The sequence below is a fragment of the Acanthopagrus latus genome, chromosome 9, assembly GCF_904848185.1.
Source record: "Acanthopagrus latus isolate v.2019 chromosome 9, fAcaLat1.1, whole genome shotgun sequence".
Classification (NCBI taxonomy): domain Eukaryota; kingdom Metazoa; phylum Chordata; class Actinopteri; order Spariformes; family Sparidae; genus Acanthopagrus; species Acanthopagrus latus.
The window spans coordinates 8598993-8625703 of record NC_051047.1 but is presented as its reverse complement, the minus strand read 5'-3'; the positions used below and the strand labels follow the sequence as shown (position 1 = coordinate 8625703).

Below are 26711 nucleotides of genomic sequence, written 5' to 3'. Positions count from 1 at the left end.
TGGAATCTTCCAATTTAATCATCAATTAAGCATATCCTATCATTGTTTTACAATTATAGCCCTGAATGCAGGCCACAGGGATTCTGGGTATCGGGGCTAGAATCAGTTACTGAGCTATCAGTTTCTCTACTTTAATGAATGTTCTATTCCTTCTGTATGGATGACAACAGTACATCTCAATCCTCAATAAACTAATTTTTGAATCTTTTCCCAACAATGCACAAATTCTACTATAACATTAATTGGATGAAATATCGAACAACTATCAAGCATTTATTTCTTGCACTGTAGCAATCATTTGCTGCTTTTTTGTCTTAAAAAAATCAAAGATGATTTTTGTATTTGAATAAGCCTCAAACACACATACCAAAATGTCCCTTTAAAGAAATCTACAAAACACTAAAACATACAAGAATATCTTTAGTGTTTTGATAGACATATGTAGGCTGTAAATGGCATTGAATGTGCTATAATACAGTCTACAATATGTATATTAAAGTACTGTTTACTGTGAAGCACTCGATCTCCTTCATGGCTATCTACAGATTAGGGCGCTGCACTGTGAACTGACAACGGATTTAAGAACTGTTCAGCTGATACTGCTGAATGACACAACTTTGTCCCAAAGCGGGCACATGCAGCACATTAGTTCTCACACAGAGTCATTCCTCCACATTTCTAAACAAAATATACGATAAATTAAAATGTGAAAAATAAAGGAAAATGTAAAGCACTTCATGGAATCAGATGTTTTGTTGTTACAGACAGACAGATATGTGTTTGAATGAGGACAAATTAGCATAGCATACCTAGTTCATTAAAGCCACTATAGCCGAGCTCCTGTCGACTAAGGCCCAAGTCCTCTAGGTCCACGCATTTGAAGCCATAAGGACACTGGTAGCCCTCCCCATCAGGAGAACAATGGGTATCTGGGATGGCCAAGCTGTTCCATGTCACTTCACTGACAAAAATAAAAGCAAGAAAAAAATAATTCATTAGTATATGTGTTGTTATGGTTTGGGTTTTTGGTTGTCACAGATTATTGTATTAGACTTTGTATTGCACAGGCAATCTTAACCTGTGTATGTGTGCATCACATTGCCTGAGAACACACACATATAGATCACATACACACATTGCCCCTCCTCCATCTTTCCCTGTCTCCCTGTCTTTTAGCCACAGGTGTTATTCCAGGAGCTGCTTGATTCCTCTAATGAAAATTAATGCCTTCAAATTGGCTGCCCAGACATTCATCCAAATTGTTTATTAAGGGGTACAGGATCAGAGGGGATAATTTATTGCACTATCACAAAGGGCAATCAGAGGCATAGTGATGAATCCCGATAAAGCTAATTATACTGGGCTGAATAATACCACTCTGTCTTATCAAAGAAATCGCTCTTTTGATGACAAAGGGGAGACAAATGAAGCCTCAAATGAGAGACCAAATGTCCAGTAATAACGTGATATTAATAATTTGGTAAGTGAAATGAAAATCAAAATATATCAGTGATAAGAAATTATTTATGGTTGTTTTTTCTGAATCGCTGATTTGATCAAACCAAGATTAATTTGTAAAGCTTTGCATAATTGAAGATGTGAGGTTCTGTCAATAACCTCTGGCCAGCTCAGCTACTAACCCCTTCTTTTTGACAAACAACAAACAGAATCAGTAGGTTCAGCACATGAAGGGAGATACTTACCTACAATTTGAAATAAAACCAGATAACATGCTTCTTTTTATTCTTAAAAAAAAGATCAGTCTCAGCAGTTGGAATCTTCCAATTTTACCATTAATTAAGCATATCCTAACATTGTTTTACAGTTATAGTCTTAACAGCTCTGAATGCGAGCCAAAGGGATTCTGGTTGTCGGGGCTAGAATTAGTTACTGAGCTATCAGTTTCTGTACTTTCATGAATGTCCTATTCCTTCTGTATGGATGACAACAGTACATCTCAATCCACAATAAACTAATTTTTGGAGAGTTTTCTGACAATGCACTAATTTTTCTATAACATTAGTTGGTTAAAATATCAAATAACTTTAACAACTCTCAAACGTTCATTTGTTGCACTGTAGCAATCATTTGTCTTTTTTGTCTTAAAAAAGCAAAGATGATTTTTGTATTTGGAATAAGCCTTAACACACATACCAAAATGTCCCTTTAAAGAAAACTACAAAACACAAATGTCATCCTCAGGTTTAGTACATCTAATCCATACTGCACATCTGTACATCTCTGAATGTTATTCATGCAATAGACTAGACGATGAGGTCAATTGCAGATACCCTGACATTCAGAAGAGGAGACCCTACTTTGTTCACAAATCCAAAGCCATTTTCATCTAATATCCATAGCAGAAAATGTCTCCCCTGCTATTTTTTCCCCAATTTTGATCAAATCCCGTGTGACTCCAAAGCAAGGGAGCTTTGACATTGTGCCAAGGGCAGATAAAGATTAGACACATATAAATAAATGTCAGAGCTATGAACATGAGAATGTCATGAGCTATGTCTCCTGTTACTAATGGTAAATGTATGCGGTGTCCCTAGGGTGCTTATGCAGACAATCAGTAAGGAGAGATGGATGGGTACTGTTGAGCAGCAATGAGCTTAATACACAGGCAGAACAATGTAGGAAATTTTAATTATTATAATTAGTGTTAGCTCTCCTTGCAGCCTGGGGCTTTACCCACGATGGTAGCTCTCCCATCTTTTCTGTTCCCTGTATCATACATCATCCTCCTCATCATCCTCAAGTGAAATATTCAATTCCAATTAAAACTTAATAAATGTAAATACATTTTTTGATAAATCGAAATTCATCACATATGCCAATATTCAATGTAAACATTTAAAAATATTTCAATACAAATGTATTTTCCTAGATGAGTGATAATAAATGGACATTCTAAACTCTAAAACGAGCTGATATTTTAAGCTAATAGTACTCCAATGGTTAGAACATTTTTTATGAAGCCCAAGTCCAGTGTGTATTTTTATGATCGTTACAGACAATGTTTTTCTGGGTTTTTTTTTCTTAAAAAATTAAGCTGTTGTTAAAATGGAATGGACTACAATAGAGAGTGGGACTTTTTTTGTCAACCGCCAAGCTTGGCCTCTGGTGTTAAAAAGTGGTGTGACTCCTTTAACAACAGACAAGTTTGTAGTAAGTTAGTGGAGAGTGCTGGTGACTGAGCTCAGTGCACCCTGATAATGTCCATGCTATCAGATACCTTGCTGTCCATGCTAATAATATTTATCATCCTGAAACAACAGTAGGTAGAGTCTGGTAGCGATGGTATAATGTCAGGCTATTTTCCACAACATATACTTACAAAGCTGCTGTTCAATGATGTAAAATCAAGGGGCGTCAGAGAGAGCAATTCTTCTGTGTTATTTTCTTTTCTATAGTTTATTTTTTCTGTAATTAATTAATCGAAAATAACGCATTAGTTTAACAGCCCTAACAAAAACAATAGCTGCATACTGGCTAAGAAAGAATATTGTGCAGAGTTGCTGCTCCACATAAAAGAAAGCCAATTTAATGTGTGAGGCCATTGCTTAGACGGTCACACCAAACTGATCACACAAGATGAGAGGCTGTCAGGATGTGTCAGACTCAGCTCAGCAGGTGACAGTTACTGACTGATCAAGCTGACCCGTCATTGATTGGCTTTGCAGTGATTAATTAAAGCAGGATGTCACCGCGTGGGGCGTAAACAGGACACCATTTTAAGTTTTTTGCAAGCTGAAAATATTGTTGGGTCTGTCAGTTACACAAACCTGCGTGGAATATGTGACTGCTTACTGTGTATTGTAAACAGAGGGGCAAGTAACAAGGCCAAGTGAGAGGTGGGTGTTTCTTCTTATTCCACACATTGTTATATCGTTGTTTTTTATTGTACATGAATATACGTTTTCGAAACATATCCTATATCCAATATCCTGAAAGGATTGCCAGAGCTCTATATCTGTTTGAAATAAAAGAAATGGTAGACAAAGAAATTAATACATAAGAGCCAAAGGTATAAATAATATATTGGATATATGATATGTAACATGTATAACATTGGCATTTGGATTGTGCTGGCCCTTAGCAGTGTTTTGCATGGGCAGATTGTAAAACAAGCTAAGCGATTACTTACATTATCAATTAATCTGCCAATTATTTATTGTATTTATTTTACGATTGATGTCGTAACTGTCTGTGTCCATAATCTGTCATAAAAAACAGATGACGTCTTTAAATTGCTTCTTTTGTCCAACCAACCGAAATGTTTGACATTTAAGCTTGAAAAATTACTGGAACAATTAATCAGTTGACAAAATAATAGGAAATAAATTCTTTTTGTTTGTTTTAGACATTATCAACTAAGTTTTGCAGCTTTACAAGCTACAAGCTCTAAAAACCAACATCATTAACTAACAAGTTTCATATACTAGTGAGCACATTGTCTGCAGGAAAAAACTCTGAACACTGATGATTGAGTAAACACTATTTTTCACATTTTTGAGTAGCAGTAGTCATGGGCTATTTATGTTTTGATCACATATGCTTGCAAATAAATTACATTTGATGGACTTTGATACCCTGTAATGCACCGATTAAATGTCTGGCTGAATGCATTCAGGCTAGCATATGTCAGTACCTTGTGTTTGTACCAATGAGTCTTTGCGCTGATGTTTTTCACCAAATGTTGGCCCTATTCCATATACTTTAATAACAGACCCTCAATCTACATATCCTCTAGCTTCTAGTCACTTCCATAAATGCGAGGAAAAAGGGCCTCCATCATTGCAACTGAAAGTGACAGTTCAGTCACACTGCTTAGTTGAAACAGGTAAATTCAGACTTACTTTTTCTGTGTTTCATTTGTAACGCAGTGATGGTTGAATGTTCCAAACATTTGAACTCCCAGAATTCCATAGAGCAGGAGGAAAAACAGCAGGAAGATGGAGACACTCCAGATCTGTTCTCCTGATCGCCTGTAAAGCAGAAGAAAAGCACATATGAATGCTATATGTATGTTATGCTATATGTTATGTATGCTATATGTTTACATGTAGAACTATGCATCAATCCATATTAAAGATAAATACTCATAATAGTTTTGTACTTCAGAATGTTAGTGATGCGGGAGCGAGGAAGCTCAAAGCGGAAGTAGATCCTGAAGGCCCGGATCATAATGAGTGCTCGGGGTATCCTCAACATTCCCCATGGAGACATTTGATCCACAAGCTCTGCTATTTCAAACACCTAAACAATAGAAAAAATGGACAGTGGTTGAACTCAAAACCGGCTACTACTATTAAACTTTCTCACGTCAAACTATACAAGAATGGAATTTAGAATTTGAATAGAATGGCAATTGCAGGAAAAAAACTTGTAATAAGAAATATATATAATATATATATATAACAATATATACATATATACCTGCAGCACCAGGGAGACCCAGATGAAAAACACCATGAATCCATCAAACACACACCAGCGATCCTTGACATAGGAGTTATCCCCCTGTGCAGAGAGACATCAACGGTGAGACGGAAAGGTCAAAAAAGACAGAATACTTGGGAAAGCAGAGCAGGACAAGAAACATCAACATGAATAAATATACAACTGAATATGAACATCTTCACTATCCAAGGCCATATTTTTCAAGAAAGCTGATGTTTGCTACCAATTACAAAACATCCTGTCATATTTTCAGGCTTTAATAATGCTAGCCCTTGTGCCTCTGTAAATTACCTATAAGTGCAAACCATCGCCTCCTGAAAATCTATCACAGAAGCTTTTATCGTGATAGCTTTCATGTGAAACTGTGATGGCATAGCAATGTTCAAGGAAAACAAAACAAACTGAATCTGTGTCCATTTTGTCCGACCACAATATTTAAACAGCCGCATTTTTAAAATGATAAGACTAAAATGATTAAGACACAGAAGTGTGAACAAACTGAAATGCCATGGGGCCGGCAAAAATGGGCAGCTTAATTACCACTTACAGAGAGAGTCTGTAAGAAGCTCTTAGGGGGTCAGTCTTCCACAGAAAGATGCAAATAGGAGGGTGTGTTTGAAAACACTCTACCACGTTGGATCACACACTGACAAGAGCAAAAGCATGCAATTACTTTATCAGGCTAAGAGGATCATTTGTTTTGTGTGGGCACTTTCATCAACTGGCGACAAAATACAACATCTTAGTGTCCATAACTGAGGTTATAGTCATGTCCAATATATCCACTCTCACCCATTTTTAAGTACTTAATGACTTAAAATAAAATAAAAACCTATAAATGTGCAATACAAGGATCAAGTTGAATTAGACCTCTCCATTTAACAGACAAAGGTTGGTTTTATCTGCCTTAAAAGACTAAAAGAAACATTGCAGGAAGGAAAAGAAGAAGAAATGTTCACACTTTCACGCTGTTTTCATGCACTGGAGGACGATTCTCTTTCGGTGCCTCCCTGCTTGTTAAGCTTGATTTGACAATTAAGCTGTCCACACTTTTATGGCAGTAATTACGGGCCTTTCATCTGCCAGCTGTCTGTTCCTGGATGCTTCTATAGAACATTATCCGTCTACCTAGGATTTGAATTGTGTTGATTCATCTGAATTTACAGCTAATTACTACTAGTGAGGATGAATTCAAAGTGGGACTAAAATCTGACGAAGCACAAAAAGGCCAAACCGCCAAATGTTATCAGTTGAGATGACGTACCAATATGTAGTCAGTCCAAGTGCTGACCCACTGTGACATCACCCATTGGATTGTGGACTACTATTTTGAAGCCCTGGGTTTAGTCATATGCCCATCGCCAGCTGTTTTTTTTGGAACCAGACGTGATCATATTTGAAAAGAGGGTGGGGCTGGCTGCATCACTGATGTGTTACTACACCTCTATCCTGATTGGATCACAGGGGCACACCATGGTAGCGACTTGTCAGTCATAAGGTAGACACGCCCTAAAGCATATTTGTTGTCTTTTTTACTCTGAAAGCCACAATGATTTACAAAATGAACATCATGATGTATTGAATAATAATAAGACCATAAACTCATACAGACACTGTTCATTAAGGGAACTTAATCAGATGATAAGTAAAGTCTTTTTTTCATAAGCATACATACATCTGACTTCTCACGGTGGTGGAGACACTCTCTGGTGACTATTACAAAGAGTAGAGGTTGAAGGCACTTCAACATTCACTTTTCAGACCTGAAAGCTTCATCCAAGAGCTATATTTAGTGAATGGGTCACTCGGGTCTCTACTTGGTCAGTGGATATTGGGCTTATAACTGGCTAAAAAGTTATGTCTATACTGAAGATTAGCTCTTCAGTATTTTGTTTCTTTTGATGGTATCTATTGTTTCAGTATTGAGGAACAAAAAATCGTGTCTAATAACTCTGGTAATGTGATAATGTAACCATGTCAGCAGCTACCTTGATGATTCCTCTGATGTGCATCTTGGCAATCATCTCAGCGGTATAGAGGAACATGAGCAGTGTGTCCAGAGTGAATGTCACATACTGCAACGGAGGGTAATGCTCAAATGTCTTGGGGGTGTTCATACACACAGAGATGACACTGATGATGGCACAGGCCCGCAGAAGAGAGTGCACCCACTGGAGGAAGAAGACAAAAGAAGAAATAATGGTCCTTAAAAAGGATATTGTTATATTCTTCTCTGTCAAGCTTTATTAATATTTCGCCATATTTTTAGAACCAAATTATGAGGGGAGATACATCAGAAAGTGTGACTTAAAGGGGCAGTTCAACTCAAATACAAAATGCATAGTTTTCCTCTTTCCTGTAGTGTTATTTATGAGTCTAGATGACATGCAGAGTTTTGGAGGTGTCCTCCTTCTCTCCAACATATTACAACTAGATGGCATACGGTTGAGGTGCTCATAGCACCCAAAAAAGAATAAATACCTTTAAAAAACTCAAATCACAATGGTTCTGACCTCATTACTCAAGGTAATCTAACAAGGTAACCTTGCTATGAGTAGTTTCATATAGGAAACATTTACTTTCTACTAAAAAAATTTGCCAACTGCATCTGCACTGCACTTAGGGATCCACTCCACTCCTGTAATGTTAGCAAGCTATGATAGCTTGTTAGCTAGTGATATGGTTGTCAGTTGCCTTTCAGCATGAAGAAAATAGCTCCTACATGAAACTGCTCACAACTAGGTATGTAAATCTTCAGTAACCGGGTCATGACATCTTGAAAGACACTTTGCTATTGAGTTTTGTAAATGCCTTTTTCGGGCACTTTTATCACCACAAGCCAAGTGCCATGTTGTTCCATGATACTCAGAGAAGGCAGACTTCACTAAGGCTGGATAAAGAGCACTACAGGCGAGAGAAAAAATTGTATTGTATTAACACATATGCAAGTTAGAACACTTACTGGTTTGTTGATCCAGAAGATGTCAGCACTGTCTGCGAGGGTCTCATCTGGTCCAAAGTCGGTCATGGGCTGGGCCTCGACCCGTGAGCTCTGTTTCCTCTTCAGCATGCTTGGGCTTGCTGTGCTATACAGAGAGTGGATCTGACAGAGAGAGGGAGGCGGACCACACAGTGACCAAAGCTACATAAGGAAAAGGAGAACACTCTGGCTGCATCCAAGTCTGGGCAGTGAAAGTTCCACTTTTCATAACTTCAGTCATGTGTATTATAATCTAATTAAATCAATTTTAATGCATACTTATTGCAGCTCAGAGACGAGGCACTTATTTTTGGCAGATATGGCCACTTGAAGAGTAAATGACTTATACTATAGCATTTCTGAAACAAATGAATAACTGTACAACGCTTAGCTTAGCTGATACTTACATATAGTATTAGATAACATGTGTATCATTAGTGTCTTTTGCATGTAGTGATAAGCTTAATTATTCTGTGATGTGCATTCAGCAAATTAAACTACCCTGACTTGAATTGCCAGAACGGGATTTGTACTTCAGAGTTTACAAGTGTTGCATTGTTGAATGGCCACCGTGATACACAACGTAGCACACATGGAACACAGGACAAGTGTATCCACATAGGAACAGCTCCAGTAACTTACCATTTGAAAAGATCACAAGTGATCTTCATCATACTGAACACCAACGTGCCAGTAGATTAACCTTTGCAACTTACTTTACAGTGTGATCTGTATGTGTCCGTGATTTTGTATATGTTTGTGTGAATGCAGAAAAAAACAAAAGTGTACAGGCTGTTTTTGAAATAAGAACACAAGAAATGACACTCTGAATGGAGACAAAGCGCACATACCAAAGGGAAAAGTAAAGCTGAAATTGCTCCAGCACTGCACATAACATGCGATCAGGCATACCCTGTAAATAACACACAACAGTTAGTCAACATCATGGCTTATATGGTGTACAGTACACTACCCACATCTACAATACGCTCATAAAGACAGAAATGCCCACCACGTCTGACATCAAGGCATATATGCGACACACTCTGGGAGTGAGTGAGTGAGTGAGTGACTGAGGTGTCGTGGAAAAAAGAAAGATGGGGTGGAGGAGGACCAGGGGGACTCACTGTGAGGCTCCTCATTGGTGCGTTCATCCCCAGGTCACAGAGGGGTGGAGAGACCAACCAGAGAGAGAGACTAAAGATGCAAAAAGGAGAATGTCCTAAAGGCCTGGAGGTCCTGCGGCAGCGTCAGTGAATGGTAGCAGTTGTTAGAGCAATAAAGAGGGGTGAGACAACATATTCACAAGTGCAGCAAGGTGCAGCTTCAGCACACATCTAAGCAATTAATTCCATACACAGAAACATATTGTCTGTCTTACCTCCAGTCGTTTGCAGCATGCAGGCAGTTGTGGTTATAATTGTCCATGTTTTGAGATATCTTAGATTTTTGACACCCCAGTGCAATGTCTGTGAGTGCTCTAAGCAACTGAAACATCTCTTTTTAAAGAACAATGTTCCTCCTACTCCAGCCCAGTGGCCGAAATAAAAGGTTTGCATTTTAGGTTTCTGCAAACCACACATACATCAAATGTATTTGATTGATAAATATTATACTAACAGTTCTACAATGTTTGTCATATCGTGTTCAGATTACATGTTTATGAGCTGACTGTCATTTCAGAAGGTGGAGGGGATGATGGTGCCGTGATAGGTGGGCAAGATGGCTGCAAGTGGAGAGACCACTGTTGCAGTGTTTCAACATTTGTAAGCATGAAACCACTGGATTACTGGCAGAACCAGGTAAGCCAAAACAGGATCTTTTCCTGACCAGATTATAAGCACAACATAAATTGTGACATAAAGAGGTTTCAAATTATCTATTGGTTACGGAAATATATATTGGAAGCATTTATTCTGGTGATTTGGGCTGTTTACTCTGAATAATCCACAGAACGTACTGCCAACAATCTTTTTCTAGGAACAAGAAGACAGTATTTTGAGTTGCACTCTGATTAATAGCGATTCAGAATAATAGTGATTTACTGGATAATAACAATTCTGTGTCAGAAAAGACACTTTGCTGTTACAATTTTCAAACATCAGTTTTCAATGCTGTGAGTCTTACAAGCTTCATTACGCTGGGATAGAGGCTGATATCATAGAGACGGCACAGAAACACGACTAAACTATTTGCATGACACGACAGAAACTTGCAAACTTGAATGTACAAATAATTTTGGTGAACCCATCCTTGAAAAGAAATGCCTTGGGATGTGATTCAATAATGTGGGACAGTGAGGGCGTATCAAATCAAAGACAAAACAAAACAATGGATTTTATTTGCAGATGTCTCTACTCATGTTCAAGCCACACAGATAAACAAGAAAGAAAAGGAAGAGACATCAATTTCCTAATTCCCTGATACACGTCACTGCATCATTAGCACAGAGATTTGTGGCGTTATTTTTATGTGATCCCAATAGGTCCTGCATAAAACTGTACACAACAAGGCTAGTGCTATCTAGTTCCATTATATAGATGGAAAAAATAGTACAATAGGTAAAAGGGAAAATATATATTTTATTTGGGGGGTGAACTGTCCATTTAAATCCTGTTTGGTCTCCCTCTTTTACAGTCCCTGGGCTGTGACAATTGCAATTACTTGCACTCCTTCTTGAAACCAGACAAACTCATTACCATGAATGGGCAAAGAAATGACTGAAAAGCCATGTGCTGTATCACTCCATCTACAACATGTTTAACAAAATACAGTTAGTAACTTGGGAAAAAAAAGAATTCTTAAAAGTCACACGAGTAACAAAACCCGAATGTTTTTTTAAAAAAGTAAAAAAAGTCTAAGGAGACTACGAATATAAGCATGGCAAAGCAAACACTTTGTAAGGATGGGAACGCACATAGAACAATGTAACTGTATCACCCTTGTGTTTCCTTTTATGCTCTTACCAAGAAAAGAAACTGTCCATCCTGTAAACCCCATGTAGTTAGAAGCAATTTCCCAGTGTAATTGCTACACTTAACATATGCAGATGGAGACGTGAGAAAGAGTGAAAACAAAATTACAGGGTCTAAGTGCTATTATGTGGGAGTATAGGTGGCAAAGACTGCAATTACTTTCCCATTTGGGGAGAGGACATGTTCCTCACGGGAGGATGCGATCACTGGGCAGATTAATTGTAACTGTGAGTATTTGTTGGAGTCTGAAAACTTTCTTCACTCAAGTTATTTTCTTGAAGAGCACACTCTGTATCATGTTAATTACAGCAGACAAGAAAAAGTTTGGTCAATATGGGCAAGTTCTTCAATCCTCACACTCCTCTAGTGGAACTTTATAGAAATGGGTCTCAAATAGGTGTACCTTGTTCAGATTTGAGGAGGGGATCTAGACATTTCCAAGGTAATGGTGCTCTTACACAGCTCCTGAGGAGGCAAACAGACAGTGGCAAAATTAACATTCACCACCCTTTTCATTTCCCTGTTTGATTTCATTTGAAAAGTGCACTTTTTATGCCCCACAGCCTGCACTCTCATTGACCTTGTGACAAAATTCTCTGATAAACCTACGGAACCCGCCCAGCACCAAACAGCACAAAAAGTTTGCAACAAGCTGATGACCATTATGAAGCATTTAGCAGCTGAAGAGCCATATAGACAGATAGTTCCTTCAGTTGATGATGGAGACTGAGACAGAGCTAAAGGGAGTGTAATAGTGGATTAATATTCACCAGGCGGCCAAAAATACAACTCCACATGCACAATGTGTTTTATGATTATTCATGTTTAATTGGACAACTGCACACAATTGACATATAAACTTTACGGGATGATAATATGTATCATCAGTTCAATTATTTAGAGGTTTGGGCTGTTAGTGTACAGTGGGTTTATCAGATGTTTTTTGCTGAAAACATCTGTCTGCTGCATCAAAATGACACTGATGAAAGCAGTGAGACTGAACTAAAATGTTGTGGGCCATAAAATTAAAACAATGCACTGAACAATATTCTCTCTGAGTGAGACCTTTCACATTACATACATTTAAAAATAACTGTTAACCCTTTCATACCACACTGTTCAATCCCATACATAATACATTTTATGCATATGATTTGTTGAGCGGTACCTCTATTTCTACACTGCACTGTTTGCACTGTCACTCACTACTCCCTGCCTTATTTTATTTATACAAGAACCTACATCATCATATTTATCTTGTTACTGTGCTTTCGGGCTGCACGATATATCACTCCCACAACGCAAAAATCATATCACAGAATATGCAATGATGAGCAAATAAGGCAAATAAACTCAGCTCTTTCTATTACATGTGTTTTTTCTCTCGTCTTTTTGCAGCAATAAACCTAAATATTGCAGCAGTTAATACATATTAACAGTGTCGTCACTTAATAGTTTTCTGGTCACTGATTGTTTTAAACATAACTTTGTTGTGTGCCTACCGCCTACACTGACACACAAAGTGTGTTGTGTTTTATGTCTTATATTTGAAACATAATGTAAGCATACAGTATATAGGTGGAACACTGAGGAAAGGAATCCTTCACACAATTGATATTGATCTGTGGCACAGCCAACTTCATGATAAATGTTCATAAGCATTATGATTACTTAAGGTGTCAATCAATCAAGGCAGCAATTGCAGATCTTCTTTTGGACCCCACTGCTTCCCAGAGCTCCAGCGTCACCTGTGTGACGTCTGTCAGTTATCATTTGGCAGCTTTGCCACGCTTCCATAACAAAATCACATGAAAGAAAATGGCACCGTTCTTCAAACATTCATCGTCCGCTGATATCTGTCCTTTCTCGGTTTGTTCGGCCTTGACCGTAGACAGTATTGTGAACTGTTCACTCCAAACACCAGCATAAACAGGGATAAACAAAACTCTTAGGTCGCATGTGAACCAGCTACTCTCTCTGGCCAACCAACCACTAAGTGAACGTGTCACCAACTGTGCACCACCCAGTGTACATAGTTGGTATGACAGCAAATGCAAGGGCATTTACAGAAAATGTATTTACATAAATACATTTGAGATTATTACTTTAAAGTAAATGGTTAACGTCAATGGTTAATGGTCATGGCCAAACAAACAAAGAAAAGACCAATAACCTTGGACGATGACACTTTTAAAAAAGGTGCAAATTATTTTTATGTGGTGTTGTTATGGAAGTGGATCAAATCTGCCAACTGACAACTGACTGAATTCACACAGGTGACACTGGATTTCTGGGAAGCACTGAAGTCCAAAAATACACCTGCAAATGCCACTTCCGAAAAACATTGAAAATGCCCCTGTAATGTTGTTTCTCTCATTTGCATGCTAGAAAGGTATCTTACAGCATGTATTATTACAACATGCCATTATTAAAGTTCTGTTTGCAGTATTTCAAAGAGAGATCAGCTGTCAGTATTTTCGCAAACTTTATGAGTGTGTTTAAAATGGACATAATTACACTATCGCATGTGGGCATAATTTTAAAGAATAGAAATTCAAAGCAATCTTCTTAATATTATTAAAAACTACATGTGGAGCAGTTAAGAAACTTGTAAAGGCTCCACTATGGCTGCCACAGTGGCCTAGCAGACTTCAATGATAGACTGTGAAATCCTTAAAATCATTTTGGGACACTGCTCAGCATCCTTAAGAGCACAAGACAAGCTGCTGTGGCTTATCAACTACGTTTATTAAGGCTGTCACACACCTGGATGCCAATCGAGACGTGCACATCCATACTGAGAGTGAAACCTGACTGAATGACATCCACGGAGCCAAGGTTACTATGGAAACCGGTGAGAGCTAAGGTGTTAGCCCACATCAGGCAGGGGGAAAAAAACAAGCTAACACGGCATGTAAACACCAAATTTGGCCGAGCATAGGTCCTAAACGAAGCTAACACGATGTGTGACAACCTGGCCACGTGATAGTGAAGCAAATACACGACAATATTTTTTACCAAGGCCTACTCCGGAGGATGAGAATATCCCCCACTTCCAGGAGAAGCAGCAGCAAGCTAGCTCGCAGCAGCAGCAGCGGCAGCAGCCAGCGTCAGGTGCGTCCTTAAAGCACGGCAGCTGGATGTCCGGTTACACGACGGGCAGGTTAAGAAAAGCATACCGTATCACTTACTGGAGGAGGGTTTCCCTTATCTGCAGCGTTTCGTCCTGTCCAATACATCAGCTGTTTTTCCGGTTGTGTATGTGTGTGTGTGTGTGTGTGTATGTGTGTGTGTAGAGACCGTGTGGGATAGAGCGGGAGCGCGCAGGCAGCAATCACATCAACAGCACGGAGCGGAGGCGCGCGGGCCGTCTCCATGGTAACAGTCGAGGGTCCTTATATTGCATCACAGCCTGCCCCAATTCATTTATTTGCCTTCATCGTTATCACTTCTGCCATAGCTCTGTGATGGTCAGTCGTGGCAGACATGTTCTTTTTTTTCCTGTCCTCCACACCATAAACCAGGAGGAGCTTATTAAGCTGTAGATAAATGCTTTTCTAACCATTAAAACTGGCAGTTAAAACAAAGTTTTCATGCCTACCTGTGACCGACGTCCCCATAAATGATTAAGCAGAGTACAGTGCTGTCAGGTCAACTCAGAGCAGGGTTAGTTAGAGTTCCTGCAGGATGAAAGGAGCATGTTGGAAGATAAACTTCAGCCTGCTGCCTCTGTCTATGAAGTTAACATAGCTGTGCATCGGTCTCCCCTTCCTTTGGCCCGAGCTTGCATCAGGAGGTTTGACTGCTGCCAGAGTACAAAATGTGCAGACGGTTGTCGGCGTAGTCCTGCACAGTATGTGCCTTCATAACAATTAACTCTGTTTTATGCTTGATGGCCCACGAGCATTAAATCGATTCTGGATGGATTTCAATTCATAGATCAGTTCTGACAGTCCAAAAAAGTATCACAAATTTCATCAGCTTATGAAGGCAATAAGCGAAACATTAGAGCCAACTGTTTACAGTCGCTTCCTCAAGAAAACGTCTGCATCGCACACTAGCTTCAGCAAAGTGTAAACATCTAATTCATCTAGAATGTGTGTTTGATGCATTCATGTCTCCTTGATAATAACACTCTCACTTACATCATGTTTGAGACCTGATTTCACCACAGACTAAATAACATTACAGCTTGAGTTTAACTGGCAGTTTGTCTGAGATTTGGTTGTTATATTTCTCGGAGAAATAAGCAAAGTAACACAGTACATAAAGCAAGCACAGCAGAAAACATCTGATAGGTCGTACTACAGTGCTTAATTATGTATCCTGAAACTGCTACATTTACTGCGGAAAATGACAGAAAGAAACAAGTTTGCAGATTTCCGATATCTCTGTTGTGACTGTTCTTGTTAACCATGCCATAAAAAAAATAATTGAAGAATAACATTACCAGTTTCCACATATTAATTGCCCTGTTCAAACAAAATGAGTAAACACTCTGATTATATTAGCAAGCTGTGTGCAATCCAAGGAACCTGTAAAAGGTGGAGGGGACATGACATCATCTAATGTGGCAATGTTGCCAGGGTTCAGTGCAAGTTCTGGTAGTAGTCTATGGGAGATGCATGGACAAGCAGACTAGAATCCAGCATATCTATGTCGTATGACCTTTGATGAAGAAATACCTTTATTAAAAAAAAAAAAAAATACACAGAAAAAAAGTCTAATGACTAAGTTTCCAAATGGGTGAATTAGTTTATTTGGTGATGGTCACGTGCCCTTGTTCTTTTATAGTTTCCTTTCTGCAATGGGGAAGCATTATATTTACATCACTGGGTACTTATAAAGATCGTTTAAACAAATTGCTGTGGCAGGTGGTAGTTATTTTTGTAGCACCATAGTTAAAGGGTAATCAGGGAGAGTGTACTTACTGCAGAATCCTCAGTGAAGGCATGAAAATGTTGTAGTGAACCCATCATTACACTGAACGAGTCAATAAACTCAGCTTTCCCAATACGACAAAACTAGTGTTGTCATTTGAAATTAGTAAAACAACATACAACTCAAATCTAGACCTTACGCTGTCATTAAAGGACCTATTTGTCCGAAAAATTTCATTTTTGAGTCTCAGCCCCAAGTCGTCAAAAATGCTTTGGGATGGCGGCCAACTCGTCCTGTAATCCCATGGCGTCATTGCTTTCAACTTTTCTTACTAATAGGACCTTTAATTACAGGTGGGACAATTAATTCAGTCCCCCACGAACCTTAGATCGTGAGGGGGATGTGGGTTAGTAGAGGACATTCAGAGATTAGCACGGTAATAAGGAGTATGAATGAACCGGGTGATTTCAATCAGTTAAATGTTATTTCTCTCAGCATTAAGACGCGTGGCAGGTGGAACTAATACCACTAACAAAGCCCAGCGAGCCCCAGTGAGTCATTGTTGTCTACACTGTGTCCTTGGAACTGGTGAAACATAACAGGATGCAGTCATCGTTAATGTTAGTAATTACACCTGTGCTGTTTGTGCTGTATGTCGCAATGTAAAAAGAGGTCCATGCTCAAAAGCAAACAGAGGTAAGCTACGTGACTCAGAAGCAGCTTCACAGAATTTCATCCATCATTTGTTTGTTAATCTCACCTGAGCTTTTCCTGTCGTAAGATTTGAAAAAAAAGGTCTTCAGAGGAAAAGACCTATCAGAGGCAGGGATTGATTCTGGAGCTTTATTTATAATTAACAACACCAAAAAGATCGATAGGTCAAAACAAACAAACAAGCAAAAAAAACATACAGCACCACAGAGAGATCAAGTGGAAAAGAAAGGGGGGGAAATAAAACAAAACATGAAAAAATACGGTCTGCTTCTAATTACATCTCAAACTGGTGACTTAACTTTTCTTTTTGGCAGCCCCCCCCCTCCAGCTCCTGCCCAGGACTGTGTCTGAGAGTCAAGACTAATCAAAGGCACTTGTATGTAGAGGACTGTTGGCCTCTGAAGGGATCGAGCCAGTTCAGGCCAGCCTGCTGCTCCTTCTCTTCTCTTCTTTTCTTTTCCCCCCCTCTCACTCTCTCCCCCTGTCCTGTCTGTTTAAGGAGAGAAAGATTGGGAAATTCCTTCAAGCTACTTTACTTCAGGTTTCTGTGGGATTTAAACATGCACACTGAGGTTTTGGTACAGTCCATGTTAGTGCCGTTGTTTCTGATTCTGCTCTCTGCCGTGGAGGACACTTTGTTACAATCTGTGAGGTGAGTTTTCCGCACAGCTTTGTTTTTTCATGTTTATTTTGGGATAGTCTAGAGAGCAAGAAGGAAGAGGGAGGTGCAGGGTTTTGCTGACAAAGACAACATTTGCAGATTACAATGTGGAAAAGTTTTTAGGAGTGCCTATACATGTAGTTTACACTTGCAGTTATTTTGTGCAGTTTCTTTATGTAGCTGTACTTGCCTGTAATCCTGCTTGCCAAGCAGCGGGCAGGTCTGCTCTTTCCATTATTGCCTTTTGAACAGCACCTTTTTCAAACTTTAAAACATTTGCAGATTTCTCTTTTGGACCTGTCAGCTGACACAAATTACCATAACAGTGTTATGACAGCTGTAGTCGTCGTGGGTATGGTGCAGAAGAAGCTTTAGTGACATCTTGAGCCACAAACTGAATTGAAAAAGATAAGGAGAGAATGCAAGCGTGTCAAAAACTTGTCATTGCCTTTTTCTCTTTTGGATTTTTACAAAATGCATAACTTGATTTTTCAAAAATATTACATTAAAGAGGAATCAAGTGTGAAAACGGAAAGAGAGAAGGAAGGAATTGGCCGAAATATGAGTGTGAAAGACTAATTTCTGTTTACCTTGGCCTTAAACAGTAGAGCCTCAGTGAGCAGTACTGTAAATGTTGCCATATGACTCAGCTGCAGAGGGGGTGTTTACTTCAAGCAGGTGCACCATGCCTGTGCAGTGATTATATTGTGTACATAGCACTTACAGCCTTTATTTGACAGCAGTGGCAAACCCATGCATGCTTTACCACAGAAATCACCAGCTCCACCTCCTGAGAATCCAGGTGATTGGTGTTTTCTTCGGTTTTTAATGATGCATATCCAAACAATACCTACCTTGTTTGTTCACAAGGTCACAACAACACGTCATTGTCAGAAAGAGCAGGTGTGAAACTGGAACAAGGTGTGAACTAAGAACACAGGTTAGACTCTCTGGCGGCCTCTTAGGCCTGGCCACTGAGGAAGAGTTATGACACCGCCATGAGCATGCAGCGCTCCATCAAGGCAACATCTAAAACACCAGCAGCTTCTTAAAGAGTCAGGGCTATGGTTATGCTCCACCTGTACTCACAAAATAGGGTTATTGTCCTTAACCTTTATTCATCTTCACGCCAGCTTAATCCTTGGATGGGCCCTGTAATTTATATTGTTCAGGCTCCCAGGAACTGAACCAGGATGTGCAGCCATTATTGAAATATGAGTCATAGTCTAAGTAACTTTTTACACATATTTTTTTAAAGAGAAAAAGGCTGTAAAGCAATCGTTTATATCACTTAGCACTTATCACTTAGCCTTATCCATCTGTTTTGCATGTTCACGCCTCGAGGTAGGGTGGGGGATGCAGGGGTAGGATGAAGTGTTAGGACTGCATGGCTCTCCAAAGAGGCATGCTTCAAACCGAGGATAATGACAACTCCGTGTTGACCCAAGGCAGTGTCTCTTGGAAGAATGCTACTACAACTGCTAGTTTGTTGATGTCTTGCTAGCTCACGAGCTACCTAGCTAATGTTACACTGTTTTGCCAATGGCATATGTTGCCTGAATATGAATATAAATGAGGTGAATTCCATCAGTGGAGATGCTCCACTGATATGAGTGCAGACTGGCAGGATAGGAGCATGGGTCGCTAATGTTTGCCTATAAAGCAAAGCTATTGGCCAGGTAATGAAGCAGTGTCCTTTTTTATTTGATGACTTGATTGGAGACCAAATTGCAAGCGTCCATGCTTTTCTATCGCCATCAAATAAACGGTAAGAGGCACTGATATTACAGTACACCGGAGCAGCACAAGAGAAATCACCACAACTGAAGACGCCAAATTGGAAGTGTCCGTCTGCATTTGTTCACATGCTATTGACAACAACTGATGACATATGAGGGTCTTGAAAGGTTGTCCTATTTCATGAGGGGCGATTTTAACCACTTACCCTTGTAACTCTTTTGAGAGGGAAGGAGGCACTCCAAAACAAGGAGTAAAAAAGCTTTATCATATTTCATTTCTCTCCCACTCTTACTTCACAAAAGATGACAAAGATGATCATAGCTGGACGTCAATGAGGGGTAGACACAGCATTTTCAGTCACCTTTTGATAGATCCCAGTTCCATTCCAGCCTTCTACAGTGTGGCAGTAACATCAAGAGCCTCAGTTATTTTCATTTCCACGGAGGATATGTGCTCCAGTGTGCCAGAGCACATACAGGACAGACAAAAACTATGCCATTTTTTTCCTTCTTTCTGAAGAGACAGATGGAATAACGCATCGAGCTGCACTGTCCTGGACGTAAAATAACACCTGCTGTTTTATAGCAGCGGCAACTGTTTGAGGGAAATCTGCTCAATGGGTCCACATGGCTCCATTGAAAAAACTTGGATCCCTACAGGAAAAACCCACTCAGGGACTGATGGAGACACAGTTAACCACTGCTGCCTCACCCCCTATAGGAAGCATCCTGAGACCAGATGTAAAATTTGGTTTCACAGTGTTATGGTGCAGCCATTGCTTGTTTGGTGACAACTTTAATCTGCCAGTTTGTTTGAAACAAATGGCAAATCAGGGCACACCCATTTAAATTCAGTTGAAATGTTCACCAAAACTGCAAACTTGTTTTATGGCGCTGAAAAAAGCTAGAAATGAAGGTTTGTAATGTGGCAAAAGGGAAGACCCACACACACACACATCCTGTAGGTGAATCCTGAAAGGGGAACATCCACATCGCCGATGTCTTCTTTGCCACTGTCCCCCTCATCGCAAAGTTCCATGCTGCATCAAGGAAAGTACCGTGCGGAACAAACAAATGTGTCAGCAGCAGTACAAGCCCACAACAGATGTAGCAGTCCTGATGTAGAGTGTCCACGTTTAGTACCGTCTGCTAACAATCCCTCAGCACAATGCACCACCTTGTACAGTTGAGAAATGTATCTGTGTATGACTCCGCGTCTGACAGTGATGAGGAAAACTGATGATGACTGGTAACTGTCTCAGCTTACCGTCACTGTCGAGTACGCTATTTATTGTCTGTTATATCGGGTCTTAGTGACTGATTGGACGAGGCCGTGGTTGACCACATGTAGTCATCTCGGTGTAATGTTGTCAAAGAAAGTGATTAAGGCTCATCCTGATATGCAGATACATTCAGCGCACTACTCAGCAGAACAGTGTGGTCAGGCCTGAAGAGGGCTGTCAGTGGGGGTGGGAGGCCTGTGCGAAATGAAACTTGTGTAACCCCCTAGTGACACATGGAACACACACATTCTGTATTTCATTTAGTGGGAGTGTCAGGAACACTTGATCTGCTGATTGTTTGAAATGTGTCTACTGTTTCCAGACTGGATCGTCTGGCAGGGCAGAGAATAGAAAAAAAGAATGTCAGACAGCGTCCAAACGAAACAAATCTCACAGAGAGATCCCATGCAGTCACAACAAAGCTCTGCAACAGCTGCCGGAGTGTGCTCGATGAAAGGTGAAGCTGTTCCTGGCCCGTTTGATTTGTTTGATTTATTAGCCTCATCCTTCATGTTCCGTTATTTTGTCCTACCAGGGCGTTTGTTTTGTCTTGATGTAGGACAAGAATGGCTGGCTGTGCTCCGAGAAGTCACATTCTTCCCACTATTATCCATCTCAGGCTTTTCTTCCTTCAATATGTTGAAGTAAAATATCCACCAAGAGAATGGAAGCTCACATGTCAGGCTCAAATTTGTATGTGAAGTTACTGTCTTTACCTTGCCGCTGGGCACATTGAAAGTGTGTGCGCATAGACACTGAACATAAGGACCATCTTGAATAAGTAGGTCTCTGCTGTTGTATTAAGGGGGACATGTCTGAACAAAGGTATTTCAGCTCAGATGTGGTATTCTGTATTTCAAACAGACACAGATGGCGGCCAACTTGACCCCTTCACCTCCACAGCTACATTAAAAAACTGACCTTCATTCTTTTCCCCAGCCAGGTGGGTGGTGTGTGTAAGCTGTCCACAGAGTCGTCCCTGCGCCGCTGCAGGACACCTGATGGCAAGATCTGCAGTGGGAGGGGCAAGTGTGACTGCGGCATCTGCCTCTGCCAGGCCACAGATCCCGGGAAGTTCTTCGGCCCACGCTGCGAGTGCCACGACTGGGTCTGCGAGACGTATAACGGGAACACCTGCAATGGTGCGTACAATGACACACGTATTGACAAATAACACAGCAAAGATCGTCCAATGGGTTTCATGCGAGGGGTAGTGGACACACACATGGATCCACTTACTTTACTACTTGCTGTGGTTGTTAGTGATGGGTCAGCAAGTGATGCAGCAGACCACCTCACCGCGAGCTTGCAGATGGACTCTCCAGCTGACTCTCGAGTGTCTGCATAAGCCAGATGCATGGAAGAACAGAGAGCCCGCGGGGAGTGAGCCAAAGAAAACCTACAAGATTTATTCAAGTTTTTATTGTCTTGTTCATTTGATATGATCTGAAACAGAGAAACATGCATTTCACAGTCTCCGAGTGATTTTAGAGTATTTTGGTTGCACATGTGTTTCCCTCTTCCTTGCCAAATCAGAGGGGTGCAGTATTGTGTCTCCGAGAGCCCGCATCACCTTGGCAGCACTTCAAAGGCCTTCATTGGTAGCAGACAGCTGGTTGGTTCCTGCACTTTACCGAGGCATTAGCTGTTGTTGGGAGGCACAGCTTTGAACATAGCCTGTTGCCTGCACATTTTTGCAAGTTCTCGGAAAGAACATCCACAATCGCGGAACAAGTCGTCTCCCGAGATACTCTTAACTTTGCACATTCATTTTCCAAGATGAGCCCAGACTCTTATTTAGCAACAAAAAGAAGCTATTTCTCTAGAATAAGGAGCTCGGTTTGTCAGCTGCTCCAATTTACTTAGCTCATTAAGCTGGATGGATATCATCATATAAGTTTATATGATATTAAGGGAACGGTGACATGGATTTTCACTTTGTGCTAATGTATCAGGTACATCTAAACCTACCGCAGTAAAATACAACAGTCCTGCAGTAAATCTTAGCTCGATGAATGCTACATTGTTCAGTTTTCAGCTGCTGCTAGTTTAGGTCGACTTAACTTTATGGCAGCAGTTTATGGGGCTCTTTTCTTGGAGCTGCCATAATCAATATTTTTATATTAACAATCAATCAAAATGGCTACATGTAATGTGAAACGGGTTGCTGGTGGTGGGAAGAGTTATCATCAGACCTTGACGTTACCCACCGCGGATCTATGAAGCTTTATAACATCTTTTAACGTATTATTATCGTTTTACGGGACACCACAACTTTACTGTGATTCACTCTCGTCAGCATTGTTCTCAGATGCAGCTGTTTTTCAGCAATGTTACCCAAATACCCATGCATGCTACCTACGCAGCATCAAACATATGACCAGACAGAATTAGCAACATAGTAGCGCACTTAAAGAGTCTGATACTTCCCCCAGGAGTAGGTCAAAGTAAAAGAAACCTAAGGAAGAAACCTAAGGAAGGGTAAATATTGGACTCCCATTGAATGATGTTGCCACATTTTATAATCACTGTTTAAGAAAGCTACAGACTGCCTTATCAAGTTTACTAGGTAATACTAAAAGACAGTATGTCAGATTACAGCTTGTTGTGTTACCCTCTGCCAGCGTGGCCAAAACATGGGTCTACAAGCAAGTAAATACAGGGAACTTATGTGTTGCGTTGATTCTAGCATTCCCTGCCGTCAACCGCAGAAGTGCTTCCACCACCTCATGATGTGAAGATCTTAATCCTCTTTGTGTGTCCATTTGTTTTGGAAGCGAGTGGAAGAATGCCTGAGAGTAAGATCAATAACACACATATGTGTGTAAGTAAGCCAACAACCGACAAGGCTCGGATGAAACATTGCAAACCTGACTGCAAATTGTCGGCATCTGTTTAGTTAAAACCTTCTGACATGCGGACGACAGGTAGCCTCATTTGAATCCCTTGGCTCACCATTTTCTTCCGCCTTAAACAGCCTTCCAACTTTTTTGTTCATCAGCCAATTATTTTCGCCTTCACTTCGCTGAATTTGTGATCAGAATTACCCATGAAATGCATTAGGAATAACTGTATAGAAATTGCCAGTCTTCTCACTAAAGATCGCTAATGTGGTCATATAGAGGCATCACTATTGTTATATTTAGACTGTTTTACAGCCTTTTAAAAACTCATTGTAGTATATTTAACTATGAGGTATTTTAGGAGGGAGGAGTTTATGGCTCTGTTGGATATTAGCAAATTTTACTCCGAGGTTTTTCAAATATTTAGTCAACCCCTCAGAGGAAACACTTCTCAGTGTAATAGAATTCTACTGCACAACAATCTACAGACTCGAAAATGAAAATTTCCACAAAAACTCAGGATTAGAACTCTCACAAAAATGAAAGTTATTGCAGAGCTATTTTGGTGGACTGCATTAGTTTTAAAATGCAAGAGGACTGGCTGCAAGCTTTCCCCCAAAACTTACCATTATCAGATGATATACCCTGGAAGCTGTGTGAAGGGCTGCTCCCCTCTGAGTCAATGTAAAGAAAAAAAGGACCCTCATCTGTTTGTGCGGCATCCTCTATAGTCACTGGGCTATGAGTGTCAGGGTTTAATGGAGATATGTGTGCATCCAGAGCAGGTCTAATGGAGATATGCGTGCATGTGTGTGTGCGTGCACGTGAGGGGTAGGGTGATTTATTTGGGGAGACAAGTTGGCTGCTGTGAGGAGCTCATTATGGTTCAGCAGTCTGGAGCGAGAAGGCCCTGCTTCAGCCTGATAATGGGGTTTCACTCACTGGTACACAGACTGCAAATGGAACCGAGATGTATCAGAAGAGGGATGGGTTTTCACACCAAGACATGCCGGACACACACACACACACGCAGGATCAGGCTCTCCTAGTGTAACATTCATGCGCACAGATATACACAACCAACTGCATGCTATCACATTCATGTGCATGTGTGCATAAAGGGCCCAGGATAATATTCAAAGCATATTGATAAGAAAAGGCACACACACACATGCACACACACACACGCACACACACACAACCTCCCCCCAGTTGCTCAATGGCCCATGCAGCATGCACGGTCTGCTGTCTGACACTGGCAGCCAATTTCTCTCCCCGCAGCTCCCTTATCTCTGCCTCTCACAACTGCCCCGCTGATAAGATCCAATAGATTTTTTCTCCTTAGGGATAAACTGTGTGTTTTTGCTTTCCAAAAACATTAGCTTTCCTGGCATTGGAATGGTCTCTTAGCTTGGATGGCATTCACCAGGCAAACACGGGCTCCCTCAGATCCTCTCAGTTAGAGCAACAAGTCAAGCTGGATGAAGAAGATGAGGATGATACGTTTTTAAATTTAGATCTGATTAACATATTTTGGAAAATCTGTGTTGATAACATATCTTGTCCGGTTGAGTAAAACCCATGAGTAAAAAAAAAAAAAAGAGGAAAAAAATTCAATTTTTAACTGTGAGGAGTGCCCTCGCTTTGAAATAAGGTCTGATTCATTTTCATGGGGAGTGTGTATCGTCTTTCCTTTTGTTGAGTGGGTTTCCATTGGGCGTATGTAAGCCAACTGAACTGGAAACTCTACATTTATATACTATATGTGTGTTCACAAAGATGAATATAGTTAACCCCCCAGGGTGTTCTTGCCCAGTGCATGCTGGGATACAGGTATTATGCCAGTATCTTCTGAAATGTCCCTGCTATCCAGAGGAATGATGAGAGGAGGATGAATACAGTAGGTCTCCTTGTCATTTTTTTTTTTTTGTTACATTTGTACTGCTTTCTTGTCTCGAGAATAGGCACACACAGGCTTGTCAGTTCAAAATGTCTTCCTTTCTTTTTGCTGTGATCCTCTACATATAAAGTATCTCATCATTTAGAATGATTCTGTGTTTGTGTGTTGAGAGAAATCAATATCAGAATTTCACATGGGGTTTTAACACTGGTAAATTAGCCCCCCACTTCATCATGCTACTGCGTGCATGATGGTACAACTACAAAAGTGGTGCACTGAATTGTTTGGGCAGCAAGACAAAGACAGCATGGCAAAAAATATTAAAGATAAGATTCAAAATCTGTTATACTTCTTAAAGTCTGTTGAACTTATGTGCTGCGGTGGAAGCCGGTCATTAGTTTATGTTAGCAGACCCCTTTTTTAAACTAAGTTAATGTTAGCTACTGTTGCTCTCTCTCTGTTAGCCGAGTGGAGTGAGCCGCTGAGACGTGGCACTCACGAAAGTGCGTAAAGTCACGGAAAATACTTCACAATGAAATCAACAGCAGCACTGAAGTACTTCAACAAATTGTCAACAGGCTTGTATGGACGTCTGGTAGAGACAGGGAAGGTCTCACATTGCATAGTTTGTTAAAATCCACTCACATATGGCCAATACATAAGTGTAATACAATACATTCAAATTATTACATTGAGCCCCCTTTAAAAAGCTCCACTATGGCTAGAATGTTACTTGAGCCATGGCAAGAAAAGCTGCCAGTGCTATTGCACACCATTTGTACCATGGAATGTTCCATAATGATGCTGTAAATACATCATTTGCATCCAAATATAATGCCTGTGTAGTAAGAGGGAGTACTGAAGTTTTAGTTTAGCAGAGCTGGTGTGGATTTTAAACACACAGGCGCTGATGCTGTCACTCGCATGTTTTTCCTCCCCCTGGTCCATCCCATCTTGTAGTGGAGCGCTGGGATGATGACCTGGACTAACATCTGGTCACCAACTGTGCAAAGCCTTCCTGTCATCGCGCTCCTCCGTTTCTGACCGTGTTTACATCTCCCTCTCAAAAGAAGTAACCGACAGTACACGATAAACAAGACCTCTGAGCACTTAACCCTGTTTCTGAGTGTTTGGAGGAGTATTAAAACCAAGCTCTTGCGGTCATTTTTGTAATCATGTCACTCCCTGTGGTCACTGATGAGGGCCGACGTGGCAATGTTTCTATTCTCTCCTTCACAGCCTTCCCTGTTTTTCCGCTCATTGATGAGC

General features: G+C 40.4%; 2 protein-coding genes across 9 annotated transcripts in view; one reads left to right on the top strand and one right to left on the bottom strand.

Moving 5' to 3' along the window:
* nalcn (sodium leak channel, non-selective) overlaps nt 1-14767 on the bottom strand; it is an 88672-nt gene extending 73905 nt beyond the window's left edge. Inside the window, exons 1-10 of one of the 7 annotated variants that reach the window (XM_037109423.1) lie at nt 14601-14767; nt 11825-11886; nt 9574-9685; nt 9298-9359; nt 8429-8569; nt 7455-7637; nt 5443-5526; nt 5123-5262; nt 4863-4991; nt 810-961 (exon numbers count right to left, since the gene is read on the bottom strand). In XM_037109423.1, the coding sequence (XP_036965318.1) occupies nt 810-961; nt 4863-4991; nt 5123-5262; nt 5443-5526; nt 7455-7637; nt 8429-8569; nt 9298-9339 (871 nt within the window). In that variant the 5' untranslated portion in view covers nt 9340-9359; nt 9574-9685; nt 11825-11886; nt 14601-14767. Of the gene's footprint in view, nt 1-809; nt 962-4862; nt 4992-5122; nt 5263-5442; nt 5527-7454; nt 7638-8428; nt 8570-9297; nt 9360-9573; nt 9686-11824; nt 11887-14439; nt 14560-14600 lie in introns of those variants that run through there. The other 6 variants (XM_037109424.1, XM_037109421.1, XM_037109422.1 and 3 more) reach the window with 6 other exon arrangements.
* A 2527-nt stretch (nt 14768-17294) lies between these two features.
* Nucleotides 17295-26711, top strand: part of itgbl1 (integrin, beta-like 1) — a 51950-nt gene continuing 42533 nt past the window's right edge. Inside the window, exons 1-2 of one of the 2 annotated variants that reach the window (XR_005076890.1) lie at nt 17295-17668; nt 21639-21841. Coding sequence is in view for 1 of the 2 variants with exons in the window: in XM_037109429.1 (XP_036965324.1) it covers nt 17577-17668; nt 21639-21841 (295 nt within the window). In the remaining variant the exon portion in view is untranslated. The remainder of the gene's footprint in view (nt 17669-21638; nt 21842-26711) is intronic. The other variant, XM_037109429.1, reaches the window with a different exon arrangement.